We start from the raw sequence: 23,023 nt of genomic DNA on the forward strand, positions 1-23,023 counted from the left end.
AAAAAAAAAAAAAAAAAAAAGGCACGCTCCGCTCCAGCTCCGCACCACCCCGCACGGCAGGTCCGCTGGGCGCCGCCCCTCCTGTCAGCCTCCACCAGTGGGCTGGCTCGCCGAGCGCACCCCCCCCAACACGGCATGAATAATCATGAGCTGGAGGAGGGAGCTCATTGGGAGCAAGTTTCCTGGTTAATGCTATTAATTCTAATTAGCCAGGCAATGAGAATGAGTTCTGGAGACTAATTGGTGCGAGTCATGCACTCCTGATCTTCACATTTCTTATTAATTCAGCTATTTTATCTCCACCGCGGCACCCTAAAAGAATGAGCCGAAAATAGGCCCTAATCTGAGGCTGCGAATCAATTAGCTTCCCCCTGGATGAACTCTGCAAGGGCTCTTTTTTTTCCCCTGCTTACTTTCTCCTACCTGAGGGAGCATGAGTAGGGCAGTGGTGAGAGTTGGGTATGGTAAAGGTCACAGAGGTAGGCAGACCTCACTACAGTGCACTCTGCAGATCAAATAGTGCTCGAAAGGGCAGCGGACATCAGAGCAGACAGGTGGTGGAGGGTTTATTCAGCATCATGGTGCAGAAACTTCACGTGAAGGAATGATGCTGCTCTCATAAAAACACATGTTGAGGTGTGCAAGCAGAGGAGAAGCCGAAGTCACGTCGTTACAGTGAAGTCTTCCTCTTTTGTGTCTCACATTTTCAGAGCTGCTTGTGCATCAGCATCCAGCACTCCCAAACTCTTTGTTCTCGCTGTTGAGAGGAGAGAGAGCTCTGCAGCAGAGAGGAAAGGGAAGGAGAGGAAAGAAGTGCGAGGGGAGGAGAAGGGAGAAGGAGAGGTGGTAGAAAAAGAGGATCGAAGAGCAAAGGGAGACGGTGGGAGGACGTGAGAGACAGAGCAGGAGACATTGAAAGAAGTGCAGGGACATGCTGTGGTGTGAGCGCTCCGTACTGCTACAATATGACTCTGACAGGCTTATGTAACCAGACTGGCCTGGCATTTGGCTCACAGCAGACGCCGGCTGCACTGAGTGTTATATAACTGCATTAGCTGCTCCTCTGAGCTGAGCGAGAGCATGCGCACATGAGGCCAAGGCACACTCGCACAAAACACTCTCAGACTTCCAGACTTTTGGACGGAGCGACTGCTTTTTGCACTGCAGCTCGGAAAGAGAGAGGATGCAAGATGAAAAACAAAAAAAAAAAAAAGCAAAGGAAGTTCATCAGAGCAGGTCTATTAGTGTTCTACTGACTGGAGAGAAACAGTCAGTCTGTCAGGCATCAGCATCTTCGCTTCCCATCATCCAGCAACAGGTTTCCCATCCTGAAAAGCCTAATTAGGGCTTAATGTTGGGTAAATGTTTCCAGTGCGCATGCAGTATGCCAGCAGGGTCCAAACTCAATTAGCTCCCCTGCATGCGGAATATAATTTAATGGACCTGGATTACACTCTTAAAACCCAATTAGACCTCAGATGGGCATTTCCAGTCATTCTGTCAAAGAGACGGTCAGAGATGCACGGTGCTCTCACACAGTCTCCACCAGCAGCAGGCGCATCGCTTCATGTGTTGTAGCTCCTAAAACAAAGCTGAAACATGCTTGACTACAGAGAACAAACTGGACGAGTGAACGCAAAAATGCAGCCAAACGCTGACATTTCCGAGCTAATGTGAGAAAATGGAAGTGCAGATTAAGGTCAGGGCTAACACTGCAAGTGATAACCATTGTCTCAGTCAATCTGCAATTAAAAATCCCAGGATGCCTAACCAAGCATGGCTGCAGAGCTGTGCTAAGTGGCTCATAATCAGCACTTTACAGCGTCTGATCTCTTATTAGAGCGACAAATTGCATCTGATGATAACAGAGGAAATGAAGGTGGGATTTATGACACTGGAGCCAATGGCCAAAGACAGCCAGTGTCTTAAATCTATCCTAGGAGGGGGGGGAAAAAAAGACGAGTTCACATTTGTACACCTGATGATAACGGGGGGAAATAAAAGTGCGATTTATGACGCTTAGCTAATTTGTTCTCCGATGCTGTTGGCTGTGTTCAGAGGCTGTTAAATTTCAGATGGGACTAATGGAGGGAGAGCGTAGCGCAAAGAGTTCTTTAGCCTCATGAAGCCTGATGCTTTTCTGCTGTACGTGCTCGAGCCACCGAAAGAGGAGACAGTTTTTAAAGAGTAAACGATTAGGAGATTCAGAGGAAGATGATGCACGTCTGCTCCCGTTGGAGGAATGACATCACATCTATCAGTCCGGTGGTGAGTTTACTACAAACGTCTGTGCAGCCGACGGTGATTGCACAAGACTGGACAGGCACCCTCTTCCGTGCGTCTGAGCCGTGAAGTGAAATCATGTGTCAGGATGGTGTTCAGTGAACTGCTGCAGAAAGCCAAAAGAGGACTTCTACTCTGCAAAACACTCGTGCAATGTGCAGTGTTCCAAGCTTCACAACAAGTCAAGTGCAGGAACATGAACATTTACACATATTATGTCCATCGCTCTAGTTCTTGCTCTTTATATTTGGTGCATTACTGCTTTATATTCCCTGTTTATTTTCTTCATATGGAGCCATGTTGCATAATTTTACAGCAGTGTCAATATCGTACGCAGATGTTACAGAAGAGACACATTCAGTGAACAAAATGATATTTTCTACAGCGCTCGGCCTCATGCTGGATCTGCTGTCCTTGCTGCTGCAGTTGTGTAATGCTGCTGCTTTATTGTTTTGCTCATATTTAGGGCCCGAGCACCAAAAGGCGACAATCCCCTCTTGTATCTGTATTATTAATATCATTACTATTGTTATAGTTTCAAATGAATCACATTTTTGAGGCGCTAAAGGTGCTCAAAAGCTAACAAAAGCTTTACACAAAGTTGAGAAATGGTAGAAATTGTTATTGATCACAGCTCTGTGGCGAGGATGTGGGAAAATGGCTCCTGCAAAACTTACATGTACCAAATTTTGTAGCCACTTGTTTCATGTCCTCAGGTCAGCCTGGAGTTTAACAAATTCCTCCTACTGTTTGAATCATAGTAACTTAAGTTTTGGCCGTTATCATCTTAAGACATTTGAGATTCAAAGTTCTCAAAATTGAGACGTTTTATTGAATGTTGTTGTGGCAGAGATAGATGTAGATGTAACTCAAATAAACATTGTCCACATGTATGATGAGCATCCATCCATCATCTATACACCGCTTAATCCTCACTAGGGTCATGGGGGGCTGGAGTCTATCCCAGCTGACTCAGGGTGAAGGCAGGTTCACCTGGACAGGTCACCAGTCTATCACAGGGCTACACTTAGAGACAGACAACCAAGCACACTCACATTCACACCTATGGACAATTTGGAATCACCAATTAACCTCAACATGTTTTTGGACTGTGTGGGAGGAAGCCGGGGAACCTGGAGAGAACCCACGCTACACGGGGAGAACATGCAGAAAGATTCCGGTGTCCCCACCGGGACGCGAACCGGCAACCTTCTTGCTGCGAGGCAACAGTGCAACCAACTGCGCCCCATTTGAGATTCAAAGTTATCAAAATTGGGACGTTTTATTGAATGCTGTTGTGGCAGAGGTGCAACAACTTTTTATAAGTCGATGTAACTCAAATAAACATTGTCCACACGTATGATGAGCATCTCAGCCTAAACACATCTACATGTCAACATTGGGCTACAGTCAAAGTGACACCTGCCAGCCACATAAAGTCCACCTTGTGTGACAAACACATGATGTACAGCAGCAGGATGTGTGTTTGTTGTGTGCTCTCTGTAAGTCACAAGACTCAATAAGTCAACATCCACCTCTGTGGAGTCTTGGCAGAACATATAAGTGTCTTTGTTCCTGCATTAAGTGATGTTCACCAGACTGTGCACTTGGGTAGACCAGCGTCCCGTCAGCACCCCGACAAGAACGAAGGCGTGAGGTCGTATATTTAATTTCTAAATCTACATTTTTTTAACACTGTTTACTGTCTTCAAATACTTTTACTATGTTTTTTTCTTTATGGTTTGACAGTTATGTGCGGTTGTCTGTCCACAGTGAACTGGGGTAAGAGGCCCCCCTTTAAGAACAATGTCTTTTTTCTATTTAAAATATAGAGTATCAAAACAATAAGTACACAAGGGCTACGGGTAAATGAACAAATACAGAGGGTAAGCAAACTGTAATGGAATACAACTTGTCTTTTTATAAAAACCAAGTATAAGAACCTGAAATGCCATTTTGGTAAATACAAAGTTATTTATTTACTATTTTAATGTATTTTTTGATGTTGCTCTTACTTTAACTGCAAAAAACTTGGATACAACATACAGAAATGATATTTTATTTAAAAATAGTTTGATTATTGACAATTGCTTATCAACAAAAACAGAAATTAAATACCAGAAGTCAGAAGTTTTTTTTAATCACCAGGGTTAGCCTACAGTAGCACAAAAATAGTACAAAAAAAGTGTTATTTAAAGTAATTGAACACCCACTTCTTGTGAGTTTTCAAATGTATATTCACATTAAAAAACACATAAGCTGATTTTCTACGGCCAAAATATGACATCAACATACCTCAAATCTAATCTTTTCGATTTCCTCATAAAATAACTTCATAGCTATTTACAAATTATCGAGGCTGTTGTCTTCCAAAAAAAGAAATGAAAACTCTGTATTTAGTGGTCAGGAGGGGAACTGATGTGAAATAAAATGAGTCTTACAACTAAACTGTGACACAATCCATCACGTCAGGGTTGTAATGGATCAGCTGCATGAGGGGTGGTGCTGTGGGAGGGTGGAAGTCTACAGGAGGTAGAGTGTCCCGAACATTTCCACACAGCGCCAACTGGATGGAGTGACGGCAGCAGCCAAAACCAACATGTCCTGTCTACCAGCCAGGCAAAAAAGGAAATAACTCAGCAGACGCTGAAAGCACTGGCACACACACGGGCCTGTCTGTGGAGCAGCTGAGAGGACGGGTCATGCGCATTCACTGCCTTCAGCTACAGTTAGGAAAAAGGTGTAAAGCACGGCCAGAGCTATAACGTTTGACAGTATGTACTTGAAGTCAGGCACTTCCTGTTTTGCTCTGGATGTCTGTCACATGAAGATAACCAGCGAGCAGTCAGCAAAAGGTCAAGAAATCAGGGGCTGATATGTGTCACAAACACAAAACAGCAGAACAGAAAAAAAACACGAACCTTTGCATCAGGAATGTGGTTTGCTTGTTTTTGTCTCATCTATACATTATGCCTGACAAAGAGAAAAGATGCTGTAATGTGTTTACGAGCTCTTGACCCAAATCTATGAGGCAATACACAGAAATAACAATAAGTGCCTTCACATGACCTGAGGAAGTCCATCCATCCATTATCTATACACCGCTTAATCCTCACGAGGGTCATGGGGGGCTGGAGTCTATCCCAGCTGACTCAGGGCGAAGGCAGGTTCACCTGGACAGGTCACCAGTCTATCACAGGGCTACACTTAGAGACAGACAACCAAGCACACTCACATTCACATTCACACCTACGGACAATTTACAATCACCAGTTAACCTCAACATGTTTTTGGACTGTGTGGGAGGAAGCTGGAGAACCTGGAGAGAACCCACGCTGCATGGGGAGAACATGGAGACTCCCCACCGGGACGCGAACCGGCAACCTTCTTGCTGCGAGGCAACAGTGCTACCAACTGCGCCACCCTGCAGCCCGAGCAAAGGAAGTGTTATGTGCAATTTAAAAAGCCTACAGGACTTACAAACTGCCCTAAATGCAAACAAATTCATTGTCTTGCCAATTATTTTTGCATGTCAGTGCTCAACCATCACCAAATGTAAAGAGGGGCACCGCTCACGTTTTTATTTGAAATATTTAATCTTTGTACATTTCACTTCCATAGTTGTGATTCATTCATTTACAAGGTTACAACTTCCACTGAGGCTCCTTCAAGACCAAAAGTGAGAGAAAGTTTACATCATTTATTAAAAACAGTTTATACATTAATTACAATATTAATTCACGTCATAGACCTATGCCTTATGGCATGCAATGACTGACTCACCACAATGTAAGGCAAGGCATAATAAGCACATCAGCATTAGTGTTAAATTCTTCATGAAACGCAAGACTACAAAAAGGCACTTAATAGTGATGTGAAATATGACATGTTGAGAGCTAACATTGGCAATTCAGCCTAAATAATCCTAAGTGGGATAAAATATAAAAACATAAAAAAAAAAAGACTTCAACTTTTTACAAACTCAATTCACAAATACTCATATCTAGTCACAGAAATGGGATGTCTGATTCATGTCTCTCTTTGCAAACAGCAAAAACTAAAAAGGATTTACATTTTCAGGATTGTACCAAAAAACATTGTTTTTCCACAAGTGCAAAATATACTGATCGTATCTGAACTCATTCCATTTATATTGAAAGTGAGGTAACTACTATATAATGCATAAGTACTGTACCACCATTACAACCATCACATTACTATGAATGTCAATACCACTGAACAGCAAGTTATCATTTCTGAAATGGATCGTTATTTGTTTTGTACACTGCAACACTTAAAAATCCCTTTTTTCCTTCTCTCACTCTGTATTCTTCTAGAAATAATGGCCTTTTTAAAGAACACAGGTCGTGTGGAGTTTATGCTGTCGACTCCTGAACCGTACCACTGCAGATTGCATGATGCTGACTGCTATGAATCAATACGTCTCCCTGCTGCAAACTGCAGACTGCTATACCGGTAAAGATCGTTGCCCGTGGCTGTCCAAGGCCAAACACAGTCGGACATGGATAAGCTTAGCACCACAGATAAATTACCTTAGGTATAAGTAGACAAGGAAGAGCTGAGATTAGACTGGCTGTCTACTAGGACTCTCTTGACTCAAGGTGCAATGACGTAGATGTGCATACAGTTTTAGCAGCAACAGGGAAGCCCTGTTATGATCTGTAGGGTGTGACACGTTAGCCTTATCTCGCTCTCACACTCGCTGCGCTCTGGGGCTCCCGAGTGGGGCTCCCCTCGTCGCCCCCAGCAGCGAGGCAGTCCAGCTAATCAGGGGTATTCCAGACCTGGCCAATCAGAGAAGTCTCCTCTGAAAGGCCTTTAAAAGGGAATCTGTAAGTGAAATATCTGAGGTATTGAGAAAGTGCCTTGTTGCCGAGTCTTTGTGACAGAGCACGAACTAAAATTCAGCACAGAGATATTGAAGCTCATTCAATCACACCACAGAAGGTAGAGAGCAACCTACAATGTGAGTCACTACTAAATAAAGTAACTTATTATGGATAAAATCATCATCAACCAGGCTAATTAAAACTGTACCGATTGTTACACTCGATAAAAACCAGCTGAGAGAAGTCACACAACACAAACACAAAAACAGCAGAGGCAATTATTTGAAAAAGGAACGACAAAGAAATGAATTCCTTCACAATATCCCTTCGAGTGCCTTTTGTAGCATCCTTCAAACTGCGCAATACACTAGGCAAGAGAAAAGAAAACAATCTGATACGAAGGACAAGGCGTGCTCAGCTGAAATCCCTGTCGGGGAAGATGAGAGGGGCGATGAGGGTCCAGAGGTAGAGTCCGAGGCCCAGCCAGCTGGAGCTCATCTTCACCCACACAGCTGGCATGCTGCTCCGCATCTTCTGGGTGGTGGTGTCGGGTCTGAGGGGGGACACAGCACAAATTAGCTAACCTACCACACGCACTAAAATTCATCTAAAGTGCAGGGACGGTCAGAAAAAGCACTGTGGTGGATGTTTCCTGAGCAGAGGACGTCTGTAGAAGTAGTGCGCCCTCTGGTGGCTGTACTGGAGGTGTATAACACGCCAGGGCAACAATGACTGAAAACAGCACATCTTAGAACTTCAGGATTTTCCATGTGCTCAAACAGACCAGGTAAATTCTTTGCTGTTCTTGGTTTATAGCTTGTAAGTGAATAAAATGATTGATATGAATTTGTATCAGTCTCACACACGACCTAAACATTTGTGGATGTTTATGCAGCATTTCCTCGCTCACAGGCAGCTGAAAAGAGGGCAATTCACAACGTTTTGCACGTCTTCAAGTCTACTGGCAGCAGACACTTACTGGTACCAGTTGGTCAGAGTCATCATGATGTACAGGGAGGCCAAGAAGAGGTGGAAGTGGAAAAAGGAGTAGCTGTAAGTGACTCCTTCCTCTTCATTGTCGACGGCCCTGCGAACGCCGTCCTCTCCCACCACGCCCTCTCCACCAGATTCTACGCCCTCCTCCGTCTGCATCAGCTTGTTGACCTGGGTGTTGCTGGATGATCGGATGCTAGGAGAGACACAAAGAGTCAGTTTAACCACATGGAACTTTTGGCTTTCTGTACAAAACTCTCCAAAAGATGGCAAAAACCTGCATTCTCTATCACAGCAACGGGCAGCTCCTCCAGCACGATGAACTACATTACAGCCTCTGTGATCTTTTTGCTGTCTTGAGGAAATGTTTCTCTGCTTTTAAAACTGTCCTCAAATGTGTGTTGTTCAGTGCAGCCTTTGCCTGATTTATCAAAGTAAACTCACTGTTTTCTCAAATTGGTGGTGTTGAATGCAGCTCTGTTGCTGTCACCTCACCGAATGCTCACATTGCAGATATGCAGTGGTCGCTGGACAGCTTCCGTTCAATGTAAAATACGTCCAGACTGCAGATATTTTACTCAGATTCTCAAACAATCTGTGCTCTGCCTTTATGACGCCTGTGTGAAAGCGGATTCAACTCAATAAAGCGGATACTGATTAGTGATCATTGAGATTGAATTGGGACATCCCTGGGGTACAAAACGTGTAATGCCTCTGGCTCTGCTGAACTTACCTGGCATAGAGGGTACAGAAGAGGAAGATGACCAAACCAACGATGCCCTGAGCGTCCCACCACTGCACCTGTCCTGGGTTGCTGTCACCAGGTGCTTCAGTGGTGCTGACGTTTGACACTAGACTCAACAGGCTGGGGTTACACTTACGATCTAGACACAAAGTATACACACACACACAGTTTACACCCATTATAAATGACCAGCTATTATAGGAAAACACATCATTTTACAGTGAGCCTGTTTGGATTTGTCATGAACCTTAAAAGGATCTGAATTCCATTTTGACTGTGATTTCAATAAAACAGTTTAATTAGTACCTAAATTATGAAACTAAAGATGTTACAGGCACCTTAGAAGTCGACAAAAGATGTATTTGGCAATAATTCTGTACTAATAACCTTCATGTGTTTTCCAATTACAATGCATCATTCTCCCTCATATTGAAATAAATGTGAAAACACGGTTTTCCTTTTATCATCGATTCATCCAAACGTGTTTTTAAACTAGTCTCTAAAATTTCTCTATCAACACTAAAAGCGCCAAACAAAGGAACAAAACATAAACTACTGTATGTACTATTCAAGGTATATACTGACGGAACTCTTTTCTTAGTATGCTTTGCGTAATCAAACACTGCAGCTGTTGACCTGCACTCTGTTTGGTTGCACTGTTTCAAAAACACGGAAACTTGATTCTCCGAAATGACAAGGATGATTTGCATCTTTTCAAGAAAAACTGAAATCTAATTCTATGTGGGTATTTGAGATGCATTTTCACTGTTGTGTGAAAATGGATCCTCGTCGCCTATGTTTACAGAAAACTAACTCTACAGTCACTCTTTGTTTCCATTCTCTGGAAAGGTAGATTACACAAGGTGAGCGAGGGAGGGTGTGCTAACTATTAGCAAAAAGCAGCTCTTTGTTTCTATAGCGAAACGGAAAAACTCACCCCTATAATACAAATACTGCAGCAGAGAAACGACAAGTACAGTAACAGTGAGTATAATCAGAACTAAACATGCAACAAAAGGTTATAGAAAAGCGTGCAATGAGGAAACAGGACACTCACTTGGATTGTTGGTCATCGCAGACCAAGTGACATACATGGTGTAGAGAGAGATGAGAGAAGCCTGAAGCAGACCAGAGTGAGGCTGAGCTTCCTGTAATTAACGGAACAAATACACAGTAATTCAATTGGCCAAAATATGACAACAGCAAAATGTAAACTAATGCTGAGCTGCAGTGAAACAAATGTTGTACTTAATTGTGTTTAGATAATAAAAAATCTAACAAAAGATCAGCAAGTCATTAACAAAGCAGTGGAGGAGCACGTTTTCTAGTCTGCAAAATAACAGCACATCCTGTAATTATAACTTAAAATAAAATATAACCATGCTCACACCAAGATAGATGTAAATATGCTGGTTCCTCTAAGCTCAATCCTTTCTATAAAGGGCGATCAGAAGGCCCTGGGGCTGTTTGTGGTAAAGGTACACAGAGCATGTCATGGGCCGTCGCTAGTCAGGAGACTGTGTGACACCACATTATCCACTGCAGGACCTGTGCTACACACATTTTTGTGAAAACTGGTAGATGCACAATTGTGATGTCTACATGGACTTCAAACTGGAGCAAAGAAGAAAACATTGCATCAGTGCCAGTCGGCAGCCGGGACGAGCCAACCTTTATAACGGGGATCATCACTGGTGATGAAAGATGCGTTTGTGGCTACCACTAAGGGAAGTGTTTTTTCTCTGAAAGAGCCGCAGTTGCAAAGACTGGAAAAGGCCAAAATCTAGCCAGGAGCACAATAAGCATGCTCGTTGTTTTCTTCAACATTCTCATAGCTGAGCTGTGCATCATGAATTGGCCCCCAGGGTCGAACTGTAAATGCAGGGCTCTACTGTAACGTCCTGAGGCATCCAAGGAAGAACGTTTGGTGCAAATGATCTGAGCCGAGGACATGACATGTGGGTGCTCCATTGCAGCGTGCATCCAGTCGCAGGGCTGTGACTATGCTCTGTTTTTTTGGCCACAACAAGGTCGCTCCTCACCTGGCCTACTCAATAGATTTGGCTCTCTGTGATTTCTTTCTTCTTCCCATCAATAGATTCAAATTCAAGGGTTGGTGTTTTGACTCAGTTATGAGATTCAGCACTCATCACATCTGGGGTTTAAACATGTTTAGGTAACGGGACTTCAGTGAGGAGTTACAAGTATTGCAGAGGTGCCTGAAGCGTTGTATCACTGCACAAGGAGACTACTTCAACAAGGAACCAAAGGTAAATAAGGTACGGGTTTGGATTTTTATACACACAGTGGAACTTTTTTGTACTGTCTTCTCAAATTTCACTATCAACACTAAAAGACCAAAACATCCGAAAAATGCTTTTTCTGTTACTGTATGTTCCACTAATATTACAGCATCAAGAAAAATACAAATCAGTGGCATCACCTGCCTTACGTGACTTTCTATATTGATCTATGTTGACAAGGTGAGCTGTAGGTGACAGGCTCAGCCAACATTTAGAAACATTCCCACATTTTACCTGTATCTTTGGTAAGATAGAGACAACGGAGATGATGATGCAGAAGATAAGGTTGAGGCTGATGAATACTTTATGCTCTGTGCAGTCATCTGGCTGCGTGTAGTAAACGTAGAAAAGCACCACAGCAGTGATCGCCAGCGCATAGTGGAGAACAGTGAAAGACAGCAGCCCTGGAATTTACATGAAAACACAATGACATCACAAAGACAGAAAATAGAAGTATTATAAAAATCAGGTACTGACTTGGACAGCAGAGAAAAGCTGCCTAATGCTAGAAATTTGGTATTCTGTACCAATATAACAGGAATATAACTAAGAGTCCACAATTCTCACAACCAATCAAATTAACTGTCATGAACTCTCATCTAAAACACTGTTGCACACACACAATGTGTTAACACAAACACACAGACTGGACAACCCTAGCTATTAAGATACCATGCCTGCTAATACGATAAAAATTTAAATCAGCATCAAATATATAGATTAAAATGAAACACCTGTTTTTAAGTGAGTGCTTTACCTGCAAACCAGCATTTGTTGTTTGTGTTTTCAGCGTTTTCTACCCAGATCTTGTTCCAGGAGTGGGCAAAGTCGATGAGGAGGATAAGTTGAATTAGAATGAAGATGAAGGATCCCACCACTCCAAAGTAAAACCACACTGTGAAGTGCAAAGACAAAACAGTTTCCTGATACTGTAGAATGGGAAAATAATTGCACAAGTTACCACTCAATATATATATATATGTAGCTGTTTGTGTTAAAAAGAGAAATGTTTGTACCAGTATGAAATGTTCCATCAGGGATGAAAAAAGCTCCCACTGTAATCCCAATCAAGATCAGAAACTTAAAGAACCAGAACCTGGGACACAAACATTTACAAATGCACCATCAGTTAAGAAGACCAACAGACAGAAGCAACACTTGCAAATCAATTGAGTTCTTACCCGTTTTGAATAGCTGCACGTGGGTCTTTGCTGCTGCGGACACGAATCATGATGGCAGAGAACAGGAAGAAGAAGCAGGCCATGGCAAAACACATCCGGTACACAGACTTGTAGCCCACAATGACGTCACAGTCAACTTGATTTTCAAAACCAGGTATAGAAGTTCCTCCTTGGCAAAATCCTGGGATCTGTGAAACAGAAGAGAGTTGCACAAAACAAACTTGCAATTAAGTTACCCACCAAGTATTTACAATTGAACACATGTGACATTGTGGTACAAAACAAATGTTTCTCTACAAATACTAAATTAAATGTTAATTAAATTAAACTGTGCAACCAATATAAACAGAAAATAAAAAAGCACAGTAAAGACACACTGTAGTTCAAAGAATCTTGCACAATCTTTAAAATACAAGTCATCCTTGCATATTGCAATGTGATATCATTAAGGAAATGGATCTCACTTTGCGGAGCTGCGTCTCCATTCCAGGAAGGATCATGATGACAGACACCATGGTCCCCATCAGCAAAAAGAAGGAGAAAACCAACCGTGTGATGGTGGAGTTATTGGAGGAGGGACAGCAGCCACACAAAAGGCATGGTGCTGAGCCACACAGACAAGAGGCCTGAGAGTGATGAAGAGGAAGGCAAAGAAGAAGAATGTTGAAAAAATAAAGATTTTAAAAGTTAGGGCTGAATGATAACAAAAAAAAAGTGAAAATGGTCATTTTAAAATTTAATTTCCACTAAAAAACCTAAAAATGATTATATGATTTTCGATGTAATCTGTATCAAAAGACATGCAAGTCACTGTAGGTCTGGATAATAGGATTTGTAGCTTGAGTGTTATTCAACTAGTTGTCAGCTATTAAAATAATCACCAACAATTTCGACAGTCAACTAGTTGGATGGAGTAATTTCCTTAAGAAAAAAAAGAAATTGTACTTTTTTTTCACACTTGTTAAATGTGATTATTTTCTGGGTTATTTCCTCCTCTATGACAACACAATGAATGTTTCTGGGTTGTGAACAAAAACAACTTAAGGATGTCATCTTTTGGAACACTGATCAACATTTCCTTATTATTCTATGGACTAAAATAAACTCGTCTTTACTCAGCAGATCAATGTGTATTAAACATTCCTGGAATTTGCACTGGGCCACAGTCCAATTTCATAAAACTGCTCAGTTGCATTCAAACTCAGGCAACAGTCAAACAAATGCTGTCTATTACTCAGTCAGAATGGTAATTACACATAGGTGTGTACCACTGGAAAATACTGGGCTGGTAAATGATTAAACATGATGATGAATTTACAATGTAGGGCGCGTGAATATCACACACACACATCTGACCTAAATTGCGACTGCGTCTAGCAACACAGGCCTATGGTTGAACCGTTTTGTACAGAAAAACTGTCCTCCTTTCTGTTATGATGTCTGCCGTTACTGACCACAGAAACAAACAGACTCCACCTTAACCCATCAGTGACTTAGCTACTCTGCTCAAACCGTTTAAGCTAACTTTACTTCTGCTTTATCGGCCTGACCGAAGAGAACTAATCAAAAATATGCATCTATGTGTGCTGTCAATTACTCAGCAGCTTTAACTAGGCTCTTCAAAAGTCGCTAGCTTACATGTCTCTGACGTTGCTTAAATGGCCTGTTATGTTGTGACACCTTCTCTGTCATTATTTATTCTATTGACTGACTAGCTTACCAAGCTAACTTCCTGGAAATTCAGCTATAGCGGTATACATGTTTAGTGCGGCTAGAATCGGATATTAACATACAAACTAGCTGGTTATGGTGAGGGGTTTTACGTTAGTTGTCACGCAGTTAACGTTAACCAATTCCTACTTTAATCGTTAGTTTAGCCAAACGCTAGCGAACAAACGTAGTGCACTAACATTAAAGACAACACTGCTACTGATGTGAGATACTTACGCAGCTGGCTAAAGAGCACAAGGCCAGGCAAGCTCCCATTTTCGCATGAAAAAGCTGAAATGTATGACTGACTGCCGACGCCTCTCGTTTTGTCACCTGCTGCCAAAACACAAACAGCCGGAAGTTGCTCCTTCTTCTTGTTCTTGTTCTTCTTCTTCTGGTGAAATTTCGGCAGATGAGATGACCAGCGCAGCAGATGCGCACTTCTGCCCCCTTCAGGTCATCTATAGAACTGCATCGACACAGGGAGAACCAGCAGCGCACATGTCCAGGATGATTTGGCTTCACTGTTTACATGCTGCACATAGACTGTTGATCAAATCACATTGAAATACAAATTATTTAAATTAGGTTCTATCGGGACAATTTCTGCCTATAATAGTTGCAAAGTTTCTTTAAACAGAGTGAAGCTGCAGCAAAAATAGACTGACTTCCACAGACAAAGAGGAAATTTCCATCATTTCAATTTGCTGCTGTTTACAAATAAGCAAATTGCACTTTGTCACTTTCTATCTGAGATTTAAGATGTGGCGATAGATGCCCCTCTCATGTCTGTACGATAAATATAAATCCACAGTCAGCAGCTTGTAAGATTAGCTTTGCATAAAGACTGGAAGCCGGGCCGACAGCTTGCCTGGATTCTGTCCAAAAGTCTGTAGCTTCTTATTTACCGCGCAAATGAGAAGGCGCTGTATGTGTTGTAGTGTGGACACTAACCAGGTGCCACTGTGGTGACTCTGAAGCCCATCAATGTCAGATCTCATGAGATGGGGAGGGTCAGTTTCAACGATGCTGCCTTTAGAAGCAGAAAAAGCTGCTTGCCTGACCTAAAAAAAAATATGGAGAAATAAAAATGAATGACAACACAACTATTTAGTTTTGTATGTTTGTGTGTGCTTTAATAAAGTACTTGTCCATCATAAGCTGCAACACTAGTGGTGGAACTGATAGAGCCTCTGTGTCCATCTGCTGCAGCAAATAAGCAAAGGGAACCCGCAATAATCACCTGCAGCAGAAAACAAAGCCATACATAGTTTTACATGTTTGAGCCCTTTTTGACATCACAGTAGCAAGTATCCTGGTGGTTAATATAAATGTAACCAAGAATATATATGTGCACAATTGAAAATACTACATACATTTTGCTTGAAAGGCAGGAAACCACCATGTACTATGAATAATAGGACAGATGAGGGATTTGGAGGGTCAGAATATATGAGTTCACTGGTGTTAGTGCCGCAAGATGTGGCACGTGTGAGTGTCATCTGCTGAGCTGAGAGGACATTACAAACCCAAACAGGGCTGCAGCACTCATCTGTACTGTAACATGTTTCTCTTACAGAGGGTGCTGTTCACTGTGAATGTGAATTTCCAGATAAATCAGGAATGTAGTGTTTATCAACCCTGATTGTCTAATTGTTCTAGTAAAACAGCTTTAAAAGAAAGCAAGTTGCTTCTAATACTGTCTGGTCAGAGCAGAGTTTATGAACAATAGACTGATGATAGTACAAACACAGGATATGCCCACAAACACTTCTGTTTTACCTTTTACTACATTTACGCTGCATCCACTCTCCTCAGGCCTTTTATGACCCATATAATGGTGACTTTTGGAAACACGACTGATCCATGTTTTAGTCTGGACAGGAAGAAACGAAGACTTCTGAGAACGTTAATGCAGACACTTATGTTCACTTCCTGATTGGTTCTAAACCCTAAATATGCTTTCAGAAGCGCTGGGCTGTTTCTGCAAACACATAGTTCTGCTGATTATGCTGAGCCATCAGGGTTGCTAAGAGTTTATTCACACCTGAACAGCTTGGGTTACTTTCACCCAGCTGCTGGTGCAGACTTCTTCCTGCTTGTCCGTTATTGTTGTTGAACCTTCTCGTACTGAGGTTCTTTATGTCACTGGGGTGGGTTTGTCTGGATAAAGCTGAGGAACACTGACCTCTGTCTCAATGACAGAACGCCGTCACTTCAACAGATTTATGAACCAGCACTATATAGAAAAGTAGTAGTTATTGGACGAAACCCCAGTTTGATGAGTGTGTGCCCTCTAATCATTTTCAAGGTTGGTTTTGTGGAGTGGCCAGGCTTTAGTCTGTGCTGCCCTTTGCCCCTTCTTGGCTCTGCCCCTGCTGAGTCCACCCAAAGATTATTTTCTGAGAAGAAGTTTCTTAACCAACTCCTGCATCTAAAGGTATCATGCAAGTTGAGGAACGATAGACATTGTGTGTCTAATGAGCTGTACCGTTAATTATGCCAATCCAAAATAGTTTGCAGAGTGGAATGGATAACAAGACAGTGAACGCAGGGGCTTTGAAACCTACCATCTGTCCTCTCCCCCAGGATCCCATGAGCTCAGTGTCTGTTGCTGAAAACTACATGAATAGCAAGTGAGAGCCTGTCAGGTGCTCATAGAAGCCTCTTCAAAGTCCCTGCTGTTGGTAGTTCACCAGCACAGTGGGGAGCCAACAGTGACTTTGTTATTAATAGTTATTTTAATATCTAACCTGGAACAAGGAACAGAGCCCAGAACTTAACAAAGTCTGTTGTGTGTGCGAGAGAATTAAGAATGGCTGGACAAAGCAAAATGAGTAAATCTGGACATTTCTCAAATCGGCAAAAAAATAATGCAGATACGAGTTTATGGTTGAAAATAAACCCACAAAGCATATAGTCTAAAAATATGATGTGAGTGCTGCAGCGTACGATGAATGTGTTCAGCATAAGTGAGTTTTGTTGTTTGTTTTTAATACATGAAGGTACACTATAAGTCTTTTGGCCTTGCACTGATCCTTATACTGGCAATTATTGCTTGTAAAACTTTTATCACATTACATGCATCACTTTATTATGAAATTTAGTAAAATATACAGCTGGAACATAACATAAACCTTTAAATCCCTTTCGCATCTGTACATATGCTATTAGAAAAACAGACATACAGTTTCACACGCATTTTTTTTGTAAGGTTAATTCCTACATCCAACACTAGGTTGCAGCATTTAACCAGAATTTTACGTTTCTGTCACTCAATTTAATGAGCTCCTATAATCCACTGCCCCACATTTTAACAGATTAATCAACAGTCGCTAATAATTTTACAGCGAAAATGATAAGGAGTCCTCAGAGAGGGTCTAATACATACACACACACACACACACACACACTTTTATGATATAACTAAATATATAGCTTTAACTACAATCATCTGTATCCATCTGGATGAAGGGAGTTCATGCATAGGAAGCATTCTGGCTTAGTAGAAATCAAATTACTCTCTATAAGCATTCCTGGAAATGCAGCCAAAAATGCGTATCTAAGGTAAACTGACAGCTCTTCTTGAAAAATGTGGAGTTCATGCATGGTCTCTCGAAACGTCACTGTGGCATTCTTTCTCCAACAGACAGAGTTACTACAAATGCTGCTGGCATTGAGGAATAGAAGTTTAAATGCACTCAAGTTGAAGGTTTTTATTTCTGCCTGTCAAAATGATTTTGCTAACAAATGTCTGCAGATGACAAGACATGGAAAAAAAACCCCCCACAAGGGTCTAGACTCTAATCCTTACCTAGTTCAAGTTTCAATTTCAGAACAATACCACAGAAAACCAATAATTTACACAGGTTTTTCTAAGGTATGCTTTTCAAAAAAGGCCATTTGGAGACTCCAAAATACCCTTTGTCACATAGCTGGGATAAAAAGACTACTTGATGTCAATGCTTGAACATACAGTCATAATTTGGAGCTCTAATGGACGGTAGGAGGTATCCAACCAGTGTCAGTATTGCTGATACAGAATAACTGAAGCTTGCACACATTTCAGTTCTTTTTCCTCTCTTGAAACTAATCCTGGTGCCTGTAAAAGAGTCAAAACAAATGCAACTGTAGAAAAGTTGCATCTATTAAAGACTGCAAACAGCAAACTATTTACACAATTTATCAGTTTTACAAGTTATAAAGTCTAGCAGTCACAACTGGGGACAAAACCCAAAGGTGCCTGACAGGAGGGGCGTTTCATGGTACTTTGCATGGCACTGCCAGTCAACCAACATTGCTGCGCCCACTAATACACACCAGCCTGTGAAGTCCTCTATGTGGAGCAAGAGAAGTTTCGAGTATGGCTGCTGAGTAAGATCGCAACTTTGCGAGCTCCTCTGAATGCCTTCCAGTGCATAAGAACCACTCCTTTAGTTTTTGCAGGGTCTCGTGGTGGAGAAGGCGTTCACAGTGTCCACAAAATGGTACAAGAGCATTTCATACCATTTCTGGATCTCGTGGTTGATGCTATAGTACTCTATCAGAGAGGTCCGGTCCACCCATGAACATGCAGATTATTATATTTCATAGCGCATAAAACATATATATGGTACTGGGACTGTGATGTCCTTCATTGCTCAGTGCCTTGACCCTCCTTTGCACTGTGTCCTCTGTGTGGACTGTTGAACACAGGATGACAACCCTCATGCATCACCGCTGAACAAAGAGGAGGTGGTACTTCCCGATCCAGCATAGTCCAGACTGTTGACTGTTGCTAGCTCCTGTTCGTGGGGGGATGGTTCTGCACGCCCAGGTCTTCCTCTAAAGCAGATCACACAAAAGGTTGGGACTTGTGTAAAAATTGTCAACAAAGAGTTTGTAGCTGCTGCCCAGCAACTGCATCTCATTTAGTTCTATCGTCAACTCATAACTGAGTCCCTCCCTGGAGCTTTCCTTTGTAGACCAAACAAAATCCCATGTGTCACCATTCCTGGAGTCTGTCAGAGTGAAGCGCTAATATCCCCAGTGACCAGGCTTATTTTTAATACATTGTTTGAGCACTATGCAGGTTTTGAAGTCAACCATTAGCTCATCAATGGCAATTACCGGGTGAGGGAGACAGTTCCTGTTGCAGGCATCCCTCAATTCCTCGTAGAGTTGCTGAGACAATCAAAAGCTGCTGTGCCTCTCCTTTGCTCATTAGCTGCATCCTCTAACAAGCTACCGAGGTGACGAGACTGACAGATCATGAGGGACTTCTTACCAGTCATTACCCATCTCAGGAATAGCAGGCAATCAGCAATGGCAGAGCATTTTAATACACCCATGTTCAGCTCTAAGAACATGACTGTAAACATGCCCTACAACGTCAGATCAATCCACAGGCTGCAGGGTGCTGAGTTGTGCCGAAGTTGTTGGTGTTTTGAATTATTTCCAGGCAGTAAATACAAAAATGTTAGATAAAGTTGTGTTTTGGACTAATTGCTTTACCAAGGTGGATCATCTCAGCAGGAGAACCGAACATGTGAGTTAAAGCGCCGGGCAGCTCAGTGGCCTCGGCTTTTAACAACCAATACTTTGATGAGTACACAGTCAGGAGAAGATGATGGAGGGGCAAACGAGGCAGACGAGCAAAACAACATCTGCAGTTCTTGTACAGATTGCTCAACACGTTGCTGTCAACTGCGCACATGATATAACCTGTTGGCATAGTTTTCGCTTTGGATACAAGTTTTTTCTCACTCTGCTTGTGAGAGAAGCTTCTCTGTCCTGACATACATCAGAAGAAACAGAGATTCACTGGAATACCTGGAGGCATTCATGCTTACGGCCTCAGAGAAAAACATCTTGACAGTGGTGTTGTCACAGACAGATGTGCAGAGAGAAATTATCCTCTGAAGAAGCTGCTACAACATCACACTGGCCATGTATGGAAATATGTCTTCATACTCCTACAGTCTTTAAAAGTCTCTAAAGTTTAGCTCAAGCTGGAGAACTACAGACTCTGCAGTCATCAATACTTATAAAGTATAATGTGCATTTTCGGGTTCCTGCGTTCTCCCCTACAGCCTGCAAGACCTCTGGAGCGTGTCTTTCATATCTAACATTTCTCATTATATAATCTGTTCCTTATATATTGAGGTGATGTGATTGCATTCACTCCAAAGCATTGTCAAATGTGAGGCTCTGGTTACACACAGCTGATTGACAAATACATCACATGAGGTCAATACTTATAGTGAGAGCTGACAATATTAAACAAAGTCTCATCAGCAGCAGTATTGTGATGCTACTTTCTACTGGGAGTGTAATGTCTTGACTGGTAGTATTATGGGATAGCATCTTGCCAAATGTATGCTTCCTGGTTGTGGTCGCCCTGTTCGAGACAAAGTCCAGCCCCAGCCCATCCCTGATATGAGGCCTCATAGTTGAGATGCCACAATTTTGTACCTGTTTCTTGGTGCTCTGACAGAGGAGCTGATTTGGCCGCAGTTGTGAAATGGTTTGCATCAGTCAAATCACAAGAATCTCAAGAGCTTTCTAAAGATATGCTGCATGAGTACCCACTTAAACGTAGCAGTTGTGTGGGCTCCAAAGAATAGCTGTGCTGTTAGGAGGTTAGGATGAATGAAAACAGGCAGGCTGTATGCAGGAGTAAGATAGATACAGTTCTTTTTGCAAATCTGTTCTGAGCATAGTGCTTTTACTGGCAAAGGTGTGTGTGTTCAGGACCTTGGCATGTTATCTGAGCCGAGGTCAGAGTGAGCTAATACACCGTGAAGGAAAAGATATACGAGCCAGTGATGGCTGCAGCTCCTGTTGCTGCAAATCTCTTATCCACAGGGCAGCATGTAATATCCTACATATGAACAGGATGAGTTGTAGAGGCCTCAGGAGGACACTGGAAATACAGAAGTGCAATTCAAAATCTCTAAATACTTGTATTTTATCAGTGCAATGAACATGTAATAAGTCTAATGTTTGGCATAACTATGGGATCACATCAACCCAGTACAGCTAATCTGTGCAAACTGCTTGGAGAAAAACAAAACTCTGTTTCTGATGTTACTATGGCGTGGAGTGTGTGCACACAAAATAATCTATCCAGTGCTGCCCTTTCTCAGAAAATGCAATGTTTATTCTGAAACTGAGCATGCACCTTGTTTAAATGCTATTTGGACTGCAATGTCATGAAAGGAAAATGAATTAAAGTTGTATTGTTGTTGCTGTTTCTTGCATGCTTTTCTGTTACGCTGCGACCAAATTGCTTCAGTGGGGTCTCGTAAAAAAGTAACAGTGACCCTACACATGTACTTTGATTTTTACTTCACATTCGTAGGTTTTTTGTTTCAAAAACATGCTTAATTAAGGTAATATACTGGATATTTTGTACGAAATCAATGTTGAAATGAATAAAGCATAACCCAAATGTATTTTTCTGTTTTCTTTTGGTTGCAGTTGGGAATCTAGTTTTAAGAAACAGCAATTAAAACAGAAAAGGAGAAAAAGTTCATTAGCAGGCTCAGAGGTAGTGTCAGACAGGTATAATTCAGAAATGAATTCATCGCTAGTTTAATGACCCTTAAGCTCGGAAATTCTTTTGAGTTGTGATGAAAGACTCATTTATTTTCAGTTATCATTTGCAGAGATGGGAAAGTAAGTGTCAGTGTTGAAGTAGTTGCTCAAATGGTCCAAAATCTGTTTTTCCATATCGAAGTACAACATCTGATTTCATGGAACAGGTCAGTTTTTGTGTCTGGGGGAAGAGACAGAAAAGAAACAGCGATGCAAAGTGCTTTACAAACACATCATTCATCATCTGGCCCCGTTTAACTGGAAAAAAAGTGTACTTAACAATAATTTTATCAATATTATATATTATGACTGAGGGGTTAAAACTCTCTGCTGTCTAAATGTTTAAATGATAACATAATGTACAATTTAAAGGAAAAACCTGAACCTCTGACCTCCACAGTAAGGTAATCCAGTGGCTCTGTTATGCTGTAGGGGGCTTTTCGTAATCATCGTTTGTGCTTATTTGTCCCATGAGAGGGCAGGGTCAATGCAAATCAATACAAAGTTGTTCTGAGTGATCACCCTTTATCCAATAATGAAACATGTCTATGCTGCTGACAGTGGTCTTCTCCAGGATAACAGTTCTTTCATCCATAGAGGGTTCACTGAATAGCTTGATAAAAATGATGTGAATCAGATGTTAAGGTTTCTGATAATATTCATAACTGCACATAATGTTATTTTTGACATTTACTTATTTGACATAGCTGGCATATTTCACATATCTGATGAGTTACATGAACTGTATGTGTGCATCTTTGACAATTGCACGTCCTTTATTTTAGCACCATGGTGGATGAGAAGCGAATTTCATTGTATTATCGTACAAAAGTATGACTGTACAATGACAATAAAGATTTATCTTATCTTATGGTCCCCAGATCTTAACCTAAGTGAACAGGACATGTTTGACAGCCATCTCCACCACCATCATCTGAACAGCAAGTAAGGAATGCCGTCCGTCCCTCATATAGAGTCCAGACACATTGAAGCTGTTCTGGCTGCAAGATTTACAGTCGTCCTCAAATTTATTCACACCCTTCCATTAAAGAAAAGGCAAAATTCACAATAGTCACTCAAATAACTAAAAACTGAAAAAAGCAATAACAAATAAAAATTTGCTTAATTATAATTTAGTGTGGGCTGGCGCAGTTGGTAGCACTGTTGCCTCGCAGCAAGAAGGTCGCCGGTTCGCGTCCTGGTGGGGGCACCGGGATCTTTCCGCGTGGAGTTTGCATGTTCTCCCCGTGCAGCGTGAGTTCTCTCCGGGTTCTCCAGCTTCCTCTCACACAGTCCAAAAACATGTTGAGGTTAATTGGTGATTCTAAATTGTCTGTAGGTGTGAATGTGAGTGTGCTTGGTTGTCTGTCTCTAAGTGTA

General features: G+C 41.8%; 1 protein-coding gene across 1 annotated transcript; it reads right to left on the minus strand.

Moving 5' to 3' along the window:
- Window positions 1–5,860: 5,860 nt before the first annotated feature.
- serinc2l (serine incorporator 2, like) lies at window positions 5,861–14,455 on the minus strand. The gene is made up of 10 exons (XM_008288122.1): window positions 14,303–14,455; window positions 12,820–12,981; window positions 12,356–12,543; window positions 12,191–12,270; window positions 11,932–12,069; window positions 11,409–11,578; window positions 9,929–10,019; window positions 8,860–9,010; window positions 8,113–8,322; window positions 5,861–7,686 (listed from the first exon to the last, which is right to left on the minus strand). The coding sequence occupies exons 1-10, from the start codon at window positions 14,339–14,341 to the stop codon at window positions 7,548–7,550; spliced, it is 1,368 nt and encodes a 455-aa protein (XP_008286344.1). The 5' UTR covers window positions 14,342–14,455; the 3' UTR covers window positions 5,861–7,547.
- Window positions 14,456–23,023: the final 8,568 nt, after the last annotated feature.

Source organism: Stegastes partitus, unplaced genomic scaffold, assembly GCF_000690725.1.
Source record: "Stegastes partitus isolate 25-593 unplaced genomic scaffold, Stegastes_partitus-1.0.2 Scaffold542, whole genome shotgun sequence".
Lineage (NCBI taxonomy): Eukaryota > Metazoa > Chordata > Actinopteri > Pomacentridae > Stegastes > Stegastes partitus.